The sequence below is a fragment of the Puma concolor genome, chromosome B1 (assembly GCF_028749965.1).
Source record: "Puma concolor isolate L17-30 chromosome B1, mPumCon1.1.hap2, whole genome shotgun sequence".
Classification (NCBI taxonomy): domain Eukaryota; kingdom Metazoa; phylum Chordata; class Mammalia; order Carnivora; family Felidae; genus Puma; species Puma concolor.
Window position 1 is genome coordinate 21,123,649 of NC_141670.1, and position 14,313 is coordinate 21,137,961.

At 40.8% G+C, this 14,313-nt stretch overlaps 1 protein-coding gene across 5 annotated transcripts in view; it reads right to left on the bottom strand.

Annotated features, from left to right (window-relative positions):
* Nucleotides 1–920: 920 nt before the first annotated feature.
* Nucleotides 921–14,313, bottom strand: part of SLC7A2 (solute carrier family 7 member 2) — a 76,263-nt gene continuing 62,870 nt past the window's right edge. For all 5 annotated transcript variants that reach the window (XM_025932911.2, XM_025932910.2, XM_086702857.1 and 2 more), the window contains 5 exons: nucleotides 13,226–13,328; nucleotides 11,358–11,563; nucleotides 10,210–10,376; nucleotides 9,358–9,466; nucleotides 921–6,227 (listed from right to left, as the gene is read on the bottom strand). In XM_025932911.2, coding sequence (XP_025788696.1) covers nucleotides 6,031–6,227; nucleotides 9,358–9,466; nucleotides 10,210–10,376; nucleotides 11,358–11,563; nucleotides 13,226–13,328 — 782 coding nt within the window. In that variant the 3' untranslated portion in view covers nucleotides 921–6,030. The remainder of the gene's footprint in view (nucleotides 6,228–9,357; nucleotides 9,467–10,209; nucleotides 10,377–11,357; nucleotides 11,564–13,225; nucleotides 13,329–14,313) is intronic.

A 14,313-nucleotide genomic window follows, 5' to 3' on the forward strand; every position in this document is an offset into this window, starting at 1 on the left:
AATCTCTTAGCAATCCATGGGCTTTGGGCCCTTTGCCTGAAAAGGAAGGCTACCCGTGGCCTTCTTTAAAGAACACAAAGGAGATGGTATTCTTATCGCCAAGGGTTCCTGGCTGGACCCACAGCCCAGACACAGTTCCTGGCAGATTACTGCCTGCATGTGACCATATGGTACCAGGGCAGATGTGGGTCATCAAAACCTAGTAACAATCCTAATAGAAAACAATTAGATAAATTAGGTTTTAGGCTTCTACTTGGCAAATACTTTGCTGTTTCAGCTTGGTTTTCCATGCTGGCTAAAGTGATAACTACCGTTTTCTTACTTCAATAAGGTGTTCCCTCCAATTTAGTAAAATCAGTGGGAATTAAGTATATACACAAAGACATTTCAAAATTAATTAATTCAAGAGATTTGCAATTTTAAATAACTTTGAGCCCTGTCCAGAACGCTCTTTGAATCCTTTCTTCCAGAGGGTTGAAGTTGGTAAGAATGCTTTACTATACCGTAAAAAATTTGTTAGTTGTACATAACTGATTGCCAATTATTAAAGGCTATGATTTGCTGAGGAGAACATTGAGAAAGGAGTTTCTTACGGATAAAAGCAATGAAAAGACCGGCAGTTGAAGTGGTAAGATCTCAGCTCTTTGGTCCTGGGATGGCATGCTTTAGGACCCAGTGCTATTTTTTAGAACGTGCCATGAGGACTGAGGCTTTGTGAAAACATGTCTTTTATCTTACAGGACTGGGTAGTCCTCAGGCTGCCAGGTGAGTATTCTTGACAATAAAATCATTTCAATTTAGATTGCACCATATTTCTGAGTTTTAAAAGTTCCCAAATTAAAAAAAAAAAGGTTACATTAGATAAGTGTGTGACATGTATGCTTTTTGGGTGTGTGATACATATGCATATTATATTATCATAAGTCATATTACAATTTATTTAAAAAGTACATGGTCACATTAGAAAGCATATTTTACAGTGGTAAAGCAGCAATAGTTTTTATTTATTACACTTCTAAAACATAATCTAATGTTATAAGTAAAAAGGAACTCTGATTATCATTTAAAACACTTAAATTTGAAATTACCTACTCAACAGAAAGTCTTTACATTCAGATCAGACAAGTCCTGTGAACCTGTTGGTTTTTTACAGACATAGAATTTCTGTAGGGTTTTGGGCCCTATCAACAGTTTCTGTTAAGTACAATGACAACAAAATAGAGCAATAAAACAATGGGGCAGCCTAGTGGACACCAAAGACGAAAGGCCCCCTACCTGGGCCTGGGCCAGTGAAACCCACCCTGTTGGAAGTACCAGCTGAGCCTGGGCCTGTGCACTTTCCACCTCAAGGCTGTCCGTGCCGTATGGGGACTGTAGTGGGCCCGACCCCGTGGGACCAGTTCCAGGAAGCAGCCATCCTTCCTATGAGTCACAGACCTTCCTTAGTCCCTATCATTTACGTGATGTGTTGATGGGATATTTGGACCCCACACTCCTTACTTTCATGTGAAGGCTTTCACTTCGTATCCCACCCTATCATCCCAAGACCCCACCCAACAAGGCTAGCTCTAGATGCTTACGCTCTACGGGCTGCCTGACTCTAGATCCAGCCCAGGCTCCTGGTCATGATCCCCATGGGGCACCAGTGGTCAGCAAAGGGTCTTTAGGGCCAGATAATGGCAGCGGCTTCAGCCAGGGTGAAGAAAAGCTAAGTACTACTCTCAACAAGGCTGTCACGAGAGTCGAGCCATCACAAGACACATCTGAAATCAGTGAGACTAAACTGTGCACATATAAACAATGATGAATGTTACAAAAACCAACAACCACAAAAACAGAGCAGGCCTCTCAAAATCCAGAAACCAGAAATCCATTTAAAAATGTTTAAATATAATTATACAAAGAGAAAAAAAAAAAATCTCAGCTAAACAACAAAGCTAAGCAACCTTATCTGCAAATCTACATGACTGAAAAATGACCTGTGCTGGCATTATTTACTACTTGAACTTTGGTACTTTTTTCCCCTTGATATTTTAGGACATGTCAGAGACTGTAAGTAGAAAATGTACAGAGAAGGCAGTATTTTGGCACTAGCAAAAAAAAAAAAAAAAAGAAAAAAAGTTAATCCCCTCTCCCCTCCCCCCCCATTCACACTAATCATGTGAATTTTAATACGCTGTGATATACACTCTAAACCCAATCCTTTAAAATGCTGTGCAAACTGTAGTTTGGGTGTTAAGTAGGAGTTGCTTGAAGGGCATCAGGAGGAAATCAGGCAGCCACATCACGAGGCAGAGTTGGAATCTTGGCACGTTATCACGTGGTTTGTCATCTCAGAATATGCCCTGATTTACAAAGAAAGAAGAGTAATATACTCCTCTGGCATTATCAGTATTGCAGGGCAATAAACCTCCTTATTCCCCCTGCTAAGCATTCCCATTAATTTAGAAAATAACTCAGTAAATACAGACTCTGATTCACAATATGGTTAACAACTACCAAGACTTAGCAAATATGCTGGCTAGTTTCTAAAATTAAAACATAAAAAGTTAAAAAAATCCTTTATTCATAAAATTGAAAGAAAGGCTTTTGGATTTTAAAGGAAAATAATTCTCAAACAGACATTTTCTATTAACTATGGATGGCAACAGTAAAGTTTTACATATATCAAGGTTAGTTTTTCCTCTAATGTATATATCCCAGATGATGTTTTTGGTCTTAAGAAGTTTTCTTGATGTTTATCTCTGGGGAAAATGTGGGTAAGCAATAATCTGTATCTCGGTATTGATCAAAAGTTCTAACATAAGTTTTCTCATAAATAGGTTTTAAACTTGGATTTGTATAGCTACCTTTTTAAACAGAGGGTAAGCATATTGCCTTTATATGGTTATTCATAAGTCATCTTTTCCCTTTTCTCAAGAGCTTAAAATAATGGTGCTATTATAAGTTTCTCACTGAAAATGTTAAGACAGCATATTTCCTAGTGTAGGAAAAAAAAGTAATTTAAACTGTTTTTACTCAGTCACAACTAAGAGATTGTGTGGTATGTATTTTTTCATTCCTGGAGAGGAGTTTGTGTAAGTGTGACTGACTACTAGTCAAATCTATACAAAACCTTTTGGTAATCCTAAGAAAGTAAAAGCAATATTTTGTTCTCAAGGTTATGAATTCAGATGTGGATGCGGGAGGCTAGTAAAAGAGCCAGTAGTACGGGCTTTTACTAATAAACACAGAGCAAGACAGAGATGTCAGAAAAGGGGCCACAGAAACAAGTAAACAGAAATACCCTAATAGCTCCTACCCCTACTCCATTTCAGATTATAAAGCACCTGTTATAATAGAGTTTAGTGATTCCATATTACATTATAAATATATCTTTCTTAAAGAATCTATAGAAAATATCATACATATAAAATTGCTGTATATTGCAAAATAGTTTAAAACCTAAAAATTTTGTATAAGCATACCTATCAATATAAAACATTATTTTTTTCTCCACATCAATTGGGTTTTTTTTTAAATCCATATAATGGTATTGTTTCCAAAGCCCATCATAAACCCAACCGACTTATACACTATTTGAAATACACAGACATATACATATATATATACACAGACTCATACAGGGATATGACTCATACATATTTGAGTCTTCACAGAAAAAAAGCACAGTCACCGACGAAGCATCTTTTCATAGATACTTGTGTTTGCAAAGTGTTTTAATGTGGAAAAATAATTTTTAACTAAATTCTTCTCCTAATTGAACACAGTGGGCATAATAGTTTTAGCTGCCTATCACATTCTAAATAAGTTTCTTTTGTTACAGTAAAAGACCTAAATATTTATGTAGGAAATTCCTTATGTTCCCTGTGTTAAGGGCCTATTCTAGATTGATTATAGAATAAAAGGGTGTTCTCAGTGTATTACTCTAACAGCAAAGACTTGTGATCATACGTAAAGTCCTTACAGAAATATTTTACCCCTTGCATATCCAACTCTTCCTCTCTAGAAAAACATGCTTAAAAGAGAATTCTGGGCTTCAGATTTTACCCTGTGCAGCCTGGAAACTGTGGAATGTCAGGACTGAGTTCTAGGTCAGGGATGCTTCAACAGTAGCAGCCAGAAACCCAGGCTTTCTACCTGTTTACCTGATATTTACTCACAATAAACTCTTGGTTCAACAAAACAATCACAAGTTGCTTTTTAATGGCATCAGTGAAATAACTAATCTCTTGGAAGTGCTGTCAGAAAACAAATGTTTTCCTTGCCTTTCGATTAAGCTGGTCAACTGGTGTGCTTGATAACATTTATCTTGGGAATGTAACCCATATAAGTTTTTAGCCTCTAGCCTCACCTAGTAAACCATGTAATTATTTGTAAGAAAAACAATTCATTAGAAGCAAAGCACACTGCAGATAAACAGTCCACTGCTAGAGAACGCTATCCAGTAAAATATAGTAATTAGAGAATCTTACATGTAAAAACAAATCATTTACTTATAGAAACGTTACTGTGCTTATATAGCTTTAATTTAATTAGGTTACATTTTTTCAGTTGGAGGTTTTAAAAATCATGTATTTAACTAAAATATTTTATTCCCCAAACACTGTTGGGTTACTAGAGTTTTTATTAATAGATTTAGTGTGGTCAATTAAAAATAAATGAGATAAAAAGTGCCAAACAATTTATGGGATTGGGGGAAGAAAAACATCCTTCAATGTTTCCAAAAGAAACAACAAAGGCAAATTAGATCCAAACCCCTCAAACTCGGTCAAATGCAATTTAATATCTGAATAGGCACTTTAAACTCAAAACAGGGCAATTTTTTCTTCTCGTGTCCCTTCAGTTCTCCTCTTTGGCACGTAATAAAGACGTAATTTGCTACTGTAGCCCCTCATGTCTAGGACAAGGCAAAATAATAGAAACAAAGGAGTGAAATCTGTACCTGAGGAGGTTTAAAAAACTGAATTGTGATTAGTTATTAAGTAATAGAAAAAAGTATGAATCGTTCTACCAACTGTGTGAGCTAGAAGATTCTACTGGCTTATTTTAAGTGACTTTAAAGACAAGGATGCTTAGTGTCTACTTTTCCAAGCTTATGTCTAACTCTGATTTTCAAATATACCCTCGTCACTGCCACTCACGCAAGCTTTCCAGCCATGGGGACCAGCTTCACCTTCTAGCATAAAGGGCCCCATGTAGATCACACATACTGCTCTCAAATCCCTGACTGGACTGAGGGATATACAGCACTCACAGGAGGTGAAGTCTTCATATGTAAAGAGCACATCTCTTAAAAAAGACAGCGGTTGAAACAGGCCCCATTGGGTGACACGGAACACCACTTTTGCCCCATGTGGTATATCACAGGTACAAATCCCCGTGGCGGCTGAAGTTTGGGCAAAGTGCCATCCTTCATAGAATAAAAATCTCTACTAAACCCACTGCTGGCATTTATAAGTTATAGAAAAGGCTCATTTCTTATCCCCTCCTCTTGCTCCTGACCAATGACAGACACCAAGATGGGTAAGTGCATTTTTAGCATGTTCTAATTGACATTAATGACACCTAATAAGGAAAAGCAACAGGTATTTCCCCAAATGCACCAGGCACATACAAAACACTTCTATTCAGTGACTGCCTCCATTTCAGCATGTGCTGTAAGCCACCAATTAATGACAACACTGGAAAAATGTAATGTGGTAGTAGTAAAACACAACCAACTTTCCACATTCATATACCCCAACACACACACACACACACACACACACACACACACACACACACACACACCCACACACACGCTCCTGCTATTTGGGGGGTATTTGCCACTGAGGAGAGGGCTTGGGAGGTCTCCCCAGGTACATAATTCACCATCTGAGGAGGTGCTGTTCAGGTAAGCATAAGTTAGGGTGAACTATGTTTGCAGCAAACCCACAGCAACCTAGCGCGATGCTGACACCCTGTCACGGTTTACTCCACGGAGGATAGGTATGTTAAGACTGTGGCCCAACTCAGCTCCTGTAAGCGTTAGCATTCGCTCGTCTTTTCGTGGAATATGAAAGGCAGACTCAGGTTTCTTTGGTGATGGTCATTGGCTTGAATGGCAGATTTTTCTTCTGTTGTTGCATGAATGTTGTCTGAGTACGTCTCTTCTTCATCTTCTTCATCTCTTGGATTACCCTCCAGGCTGTGTCTAATGCCATAAGCGAAGTAGATCAGGAAACCTTTTGGAGGGAAAAGAAAAAAAAAAAATCAATGTTTTAAGTATATCAGAAAATGACAGTTTGAACATGGGAAACTTAATATAGAACTTAATAGAGTTTTCTGCCTTCTCTTTCTGGTCTACTTTAGAACACAAGGCAAGAGGATTCCCCTGCAGAAGGTCCCTGATGGATGCTTTCTCAGCACAATGTGTTTCTCCATTGTTAACACCCAATCTTTATAGAACTTATGTTGCTCTCAATAAGTGTTTTCAGACATCTAGGTCAAAAAAATACACTGATTTTCTCAAAACTCAATACTACACTCTAAACAAAAGGATATGGGGGGGGGGGTAAGATCTCAAATGACATCCCAAACACAAGTGGTGGGGTGTCAGACTCACAGTGAGATATTTTGGAAAGCATGCCCTATGTAAACAAAGGGGGCATGTGTAAACATGTTAATGTCACCAGGAGAGGCCAAACAATCATGTACAAAGCAACTAGTTATTAACAGCTACGTTGGCTGGGAATTAGAAGCAAAGGTTTTAAGTATCCCCACTAGATAGTTTATTACTTACATGTAGGCATTTTGCTTTGAGTTATATATTTAAACATTGGTTGAGAGTTTGGGGTTGATGTGAAATGCATTATAATCTTCCCATCTAGGGGCGCCTGGGTGGCTCAGTCGGTTAAGCATCTGACTTCAGCTCAGGTCGATCTCGCGGTCTGTGAGTTAGAGTCCCGCATCGGGCTCTGGGCTGATGGCTCAGAGCCTGGAGCCTGCTTCCGATTCTGTGTCTCCCTCTCTGTCTGCCCCTCCCCCGTTCATGCTCTGTCTCTCTCTGTCTCAAAAATAACTAAACGTTAAAAAATAAAAAATTAAAAAAAAATAATCTTCCCATCTAAAATAACAGGAAGCAGGCTACCAATTAGCATTTTGGCAGGTATGTTGAGGAATGATTCTACTTCCTCTCATACCTCAACGGTTTAAAGACCCAGCCCTCCCTGTCCTCACATAAAGGTACTATGATCACCATTTTATTTTTTATTTTATTTATTTATTTATTTTTATGATCACCATTTTACAAAGAAACAGGCACAAAAGCAGAGAGGTAACTTGGCCTCGGCCACACAGTGAATAAATGGCAGATGTAGATTCAAACACAGAGAGTCTGGCTCCATAGTCGATGCTGTTAACTAAGATCAAGTACATTAAACTAGAGTGGACTATGTTTGAGGAAAGAAGCAAGGGCTCATGGAAAGGTAGGAAGCATGCTGAAGTTCTCTGCCAGATTTCAAAGAGATTCTTCTGGGCTCAGAGGAGGGGAGAGAGTTCTAGAGTCCTGTGCCCTGGGGGTTTTGGGCTCCGCTCCCTGGCAGCATGTGCACAGGACCCCAAAGGAATGGCTGTGTTGCTACATCCATGAGGGTGGGGCTGACCGGCAGGGGATTCCTGTCAGGATCCTGGCCCTGAAGCAACAGAAGCACCTACCAGAAGTGGCCACAGTGATAGGAAGAGAGGACAACCTGGTGTAACCTGTGTGAATGGATAACCTGTGACCCAAGGCACCAGCACCCCCGTTCCCTGGCACAGTGTGAGGTCCCCAAAGTATGGGCAAAGCCCTAGTGTGGGTGTGGGGAGATGAGCAAAACTGACAGAGGTCAGATCTCCCATCAACTCAAGTGGGTTGGTGGCTTGAAACTAAAATGAAGTTAATTTCTAGCCAAAGCAAACAATTACATACACAAGAGTGAATCAGGTTCATTCTTGCTAAGCCAATGGGAAGACTGACAAAAAACACTCTTCAACTGCTCAGGCAACCCAAACAATGCAGATTTAGCTCTTGTTTCTCTCTGCTTCACCTTACAGACATTTCTCCTCACATTTTCTTTAAAAATGTTTATCTGTGTTTGACAGAGACAGCGGGAGCAGGGGAGGAGCAGAGAGAGGGAGGGAGACAGAGGATCTGAAGAGGGCTCTGTGCTGAATGCACCCAGCCAGATGTGGGGCTCAAACTCGCCAACTGTGAGATCACGACCTGAGCAGGAGTCGGTCGGTCGACTGATTGAGCCATCCAGGCGCCCCTCTCCTCACATTTTTAAGACAAGTGCTCAGGGCTTTAGTTACAACAAATGCAAACTTTTATTTTATAACTCAATTTTTCACATAGGAAAGAAATCATAATGAAAAACAGTATAGTATAGATATAAATAAGCATACTGACGTCATTTAATGCTAAATCCCAAGGTTCAAACAGTAAGAACTTTAGATAACAGAAATTTCTTGCTATCAGCTCACTCAAAATGTCTTCAGGGGCACCTGGGTGGCTCAGTCGGTTAAGCGTCCGACTTTAGCTCAGGTCATGATCTCACAGTTTGTTGGTTCAAGCCCCGCCTCAGGCTCTGTGCTGACAGCGTGAAGCCTGGAGCCTGCTTTGAGTTCTGTGTCTTCTCTCTGCCCCCTCTCACTCACGCTTTCTCTCAAAAATAAATAAACATTTTAAAAAATTAAAAAACAAAACAAAACCCCAAATATCTTCAGAAGTCTACTGGTATACACTGACAAGAACGGGCTTTGGAATCAAAGTCTCACACTGCCATTCACAAATTTGATCCCTGGACTTTTTGGGGCTTCTTTTTTCTCTCACCCATTAATTGGAGAAAGCAGAATTTACAGATTCTACAGGGTTACTGGGAAAATGTAATTTAAAAAAAAAGGGGGGCGCCTGGGTGGCTCAGTCGGTTGAGCGTCCGACTTCAGCTCAGGTCATGATCTCACAGCTCGTGAGTTCGAGCCCCACATCGGGCTCTGTGCTGACAGCTCAGAGCCTGGAGCCTGCTTCGGATTCTGTGTCTCCCTCTCTCTCTGCCCCTAACCCACTCGCATTCTGTCTCTGTCTCTCCCAAAAATAAAAATAAACATTAAAAAAAAAATTAAAAAAAAAGGTATCTGAAAATATTTGGAAAAGTAAGCATGCTGATGATCTAAAATTGGGAAAGGAAGAAACTGAAAAACCAAACAAATAAACAAACAAACAACAAAACCCTTTATTTCCAGGAAGGGGGAGGGGATGAATTTGTCTAATCACAGAGCATGAAAACTGGAGAAACAGAGCCAAGGTTCAGAAAGCTAAAACATTAAAAGACCTACCAAGTGCCATCCAAATGCTAAATCGGATCCACGTGTCTGCACTCAATTGGACCATCAAGTAAATGTTCACCAGGATGCTGAAGGCTGGCAAGAATGGTAAGAATGGAACCTAAGGGGGAAAAATATCTTCTTAACTATACTCAGATTTGGAAAGCACTTTCCCCAAACTGTGTCAACACTAACTTGACATATGTACTTTCACACTGTGTCAGTAAGCTTATATTCTTAGAAAAAGAACAACCTGGAGAAAAATCATTCCTGTAGAGTATACTAAAGGCAACGTCCCATTTTACACTATTTACGTGCAGCCCAGAGCAACAGGGATTTATCCAGCCTGCTAACATCTACATCATCACCAAGATGCAATGGGTTTTAGGGTTTGGTTTAGTTTAGGGTTTACTGGTTTAGTTCAGATATCAGCAGGCACGCCTCTGGAAGTCTGGATACATTTGGCATCTCAGAGGGATCCTTCCAGGAAGCTCTCTTCAAGCCCAAACCTGCTCTTAGTTCAAATCCAACAGGACAATTATAGCAGAAGGGCTTTTAGTGGGAATAATCTTCTTGAGAGAGTACTGAATCTCTAAAATAAAATTTCTTTATTCCTTGATTCCATAGATTACTTGACAAGAAATCTGTTTACTATTATACATAATAATGTGATAGGAGCATATTCAGGGTTTTGAAAAGCCACGTAGAGAGAATACTTATGACAAAAAGTATCATTTCAAAGAATCATGACACTCTAGTTCCCTGGTTAACTTCATCAGAAGTGACTTTTTTTAAACTTATAAAACTAACCCATAAGAGAAAATGTGCGAAATATTTAGGATCTCTAATGTTCACAATTCGTACCATGAAGGCTACTTTTTGCTGATTCTGGGGCTGCCTCCAAATGGTGAGCACGACAACGATGCAGAGAACGAGGAAGAGCACAAGGAGAGCGAGACTCCACGCCTCCAGCCGGGCAATAGCGTGGACTCCGTAAGTGGTCAGGATGCTCAGACCCAGAACCAGAAATGCTGTAAAGGTGATGTGTATGGAAAACAAAGTCAGCACGCGCACGTCACTCATTCCCTCAGCTCAAGCCGTCTATTTTGATAAGATATCAAGTTCTTTCCGGATCTACTTTGCCAAATACTAAGACTCTTCATTTCCATTAGGGGAAGACATGGCTGATCCCACTGACTTAACGTCCACTCGCTTCCTCCTGACGGTCTCCTGCCCCCCTCCTGGGACTACCATCTTGCTCCCCCTCCCCATGCGTCCTCTGGGTCCCCCTTCGTGACATCCTCTGACTGTATCACATGGGTTGATGGGATGCTGTCTGGGCTGGAGATTTCTCTGTTCTCAAATGGGAGATGGCAGGTCTGTCCACGGTTGTAAACAGTGATTGTTAATGCAAACAAATAATAAATGATCTGTGTCTTTTCCCCCTATTTCAGAAGGTGATGTCACCACCCACCCACCCTATCTCTGACCATCACGTCCCTCCTCTGTGCTCTGGAGAAGTCTGTACTTCCCTCAGCTTGCCACCAATAATCCTGTTCCTTTCAGCCCCCCGAGAACAGGGACCATTCTTCCTGCTGTCCCAGGTGCCCAGCAGAGCTCTTGGCACGTTGCCAGTGCTTGGTAAATGTTGCTGAAAATATCACCCATGACATAACTGCGGGTGAGCAAACAAGACTCTCTCTACTGCGTCCCAGTGTGTTACTGGCAGGTGTTCCTGGGAGCCCCCGGATGGCCACTGAGATGTACCAGCTTTGTACGGCTGCCACTCACACCCTAGGGAATGTCTTCCTTTCTTCTTCAATTACATGATAAATCTATCCCACTAATACATGCTCTCAACTACCAGTGACCCATTGGGCAGAAACTTCAGGGCCCGGGGCAGCGGTAAACTTAGTCTAAGGCAAGGTATGGCCTTTTGTCCGTGTCCACATACCCGCTCCAGCTACACACCCCTGGGGGCCTGTGCTCTGTGCGCGGCACGGCGGACTTACCGAGGAACCCCACCAGAAAGCTCACGAGAGAAGATGACTGTTGCGTAGGCAGAGCCGAAGGGCTGAAGAGAATCCGCAGGCTGAAACCCTGCCCCTGCAGCATGGTGACTTGGGACTCGCTTTTCGAGGCAGCGCTGGCACATGATCCCAGCGCTTCTTTTTCAGGACAGCATTTGGGCTGCTCGTAAGACAAGCCGGGCTGGTACCTGTTGCCAAATAAACGTCCGTGTCTTCATTCTCCAACAGACACTTGGCCCAAATGAAATGAACGCCATAAACTCTAAGTGAGACCCCTTGCAGGGTCCCAGCTTGTGCAGTAAACTGACAGACACTTTTCATGACTCCGCCCCAGAGTATGCTGAGCCAGGCCACAAACCTGCTCAATAAAACATCTGCAGCAACTCTGAATTTTCTCTGACAGCCGTTTCATTACAAAATAACACAGTAGATGCGGAAGAGAGTTACGTTTTCCAAGGGAGGCGACTGTGACTAGAGGAGGATTATCCTGAAACTATCTGGGTCCAAAGGAAATGTGTTTCAAGAAAACAGCACAGAAACTCTGCTTAAGCGTCAGCTGCAGAGGGACATCCAGTCTTCAGGTTGGCATTCAACTGCCGCTGGCCATCTGCCTCTCTGGCCTCATCTTCCTCAACCTTCCTCTCCCAGTCCTCCAGTTTAATCCAGATGAGCTCCGCCCGCCATGCTTCCCAACCCCATGTATGCCAAGTCTCTTGATCAATTTATCTCCTTCCTCTCCAGCCTGCGTCAGGACACCAGCCTACTTCACCTCCTAGGATCTGCCCCTGTCTCCTCAGTGTGGTCTCCTTCCCTCTGAGCAGCCTTTCCTTAAATGTAAAAGTAACATTTGACCTCAATCTAAAGAAGAAATATGCTCACTGAGGGAAAAAACTCACAAAATACATAGAAAAGAATCAAAACCACCCAGTGTTTTGAGGCAATTTCAGCCAAACAGAAATGCATATATATGATATGCATTAAAGAGATCATAAAAGATGCATTAAAGTGAAATCATGAAAATGATTTCTTCATGTAAATCTATGGTATTATTTAAATAAATTCAGATGTTAATACAGCTTTGCTGAATCAGATACATTTATCCATACAATTATCATATTATTTGCTGTAGAAGAAAAAGCGTTTACCTCTTTTGTAGAAGAAAAAGGGTACCCTCATTTGTTTCACCGTTCTGCTATTGATATGCAGGTCAGTTCAATTGTTTTCACTTTTGCAAATTGCTTTTTTCATAAACATCCTTTACATATCTATATAGATATCTTTCTCTATATCTATATATATCTGTGTGTGCCTCTTTCATTAAAATCTTTATTATAAAATCTTAGCAGCTGAAATACTGGGACAAAAGATAGAATATTTTTAAGTGTTTTTATACATTATAAGAACTTGCGGTTCATATAGATTAGGCCAACTTACTGCTAATTATCAACTGTATTTAATTCTTTGCTAAGTAAGGACCAGGGCGCCTGGGTGGCTCAGTCGGCTAAGCATCTGACTTTGGCTTAGGTCATGATCTCGCGGTTTGTGGGTTTGAGCCCCGTGTTGGGCTCTGTGCTGACAGCTTGCGGCCTGAGGCCTGCTTTGGATTCTGTATCTCCCTCTCTTTCTGCCCACCCCCACTGGTGCTCTCTCGATCTCTCTTAAAAATAAACATTAATTCTTTGCTAAGGACTAAGTATGTTTATTACACTTTATAGTGATGTTTTTCTGCCCATGACCTCTTGCCTCATGAGACCACTAGCTCCTCGAAAGCAAGGATGGTGAGCCCTAATTTTCTTTATTCCCTGGGCTCCATGTGACACGCAGCACTCGGGACCAATGAGGAAACTCACCTGAGGATGAGAACACATGCTGCAACCAGAGAGTAGGCCAGAAGAGTGCCAATGGACATCATGTCCACAAGGGCCTTCAGGTCAAAAAGAAATGCCATCACAGCTATTGGGGAGAGAGCAGAATGGTAAAGAAAATGGCCTATCATGTAACTCCACACAGTTGATAACTTTCAAGTCAGGGACAGTTGTCATTTTATGGTTCCAGGACCAATGATAAATCAAACAAACCATAGAAAATATATTTCTCTCAGTCAAAAAGGTGTTCCTTAGGTCATACAAACTGCTGGTGAAACTTCCAAACCCCTTAGCTATCTATCAAGTATAAAACACATCTACTTTGATTATTTAAAAAATACTGGCCTGACAAAGAGTGAAAATATCATATGACAGAACACTCTCCTTTGATGTTTCAAAAGAGAAACATTGCTCAGAAATAGGGACTAGCTCTTGTGAAACAACCATTAAAAAATTGAAATGGAAGAACTTTCATTACAGAAATTCCATAATCATTTGCATTTCCATCTGCATCTTGAATTATGCATATATGAAAGAAAGTAATTTCCAATTAAATTACATTTCTGGTATAGGTGAAATTCCATGCTGGTTAAAACTCCTCACTCTGAGAAGATGGGACTAAATTTGAGGGATGAATCTATGTCCTACACTCAAATTGCAGTAATGTTATGAGGCAAAATATACTTTCTAGCTGAACAGTTAACTTGCACTTGGCAATTTTTTTCTCCATTGAAACATCAAATACCGACAATACTAACTTGACTTGACCGCATAGTTGTCTCTATCATTGTTAGGTAGAAACACCACATTCTATTCCCATGGTGTACCAGACGTCTCTTAGCAAGCTTTATATCTCTATGATCTCAATTTATCTTTACTCCAATAATCCTATGAGACAGGGAAATTAAATAGGCTTAACTATATGCAGTGGCCAGAATCTGACTGGTTTTGACCTCCAAACCAGCAATTTCACATGGTTTGACCTGATAAGATAATGATCCTCATTTTATAGACAGGCTAATTTGGCAAGGTTATAACTGGTGGCAATAGAATTCCATGTAAACTCTACTTCT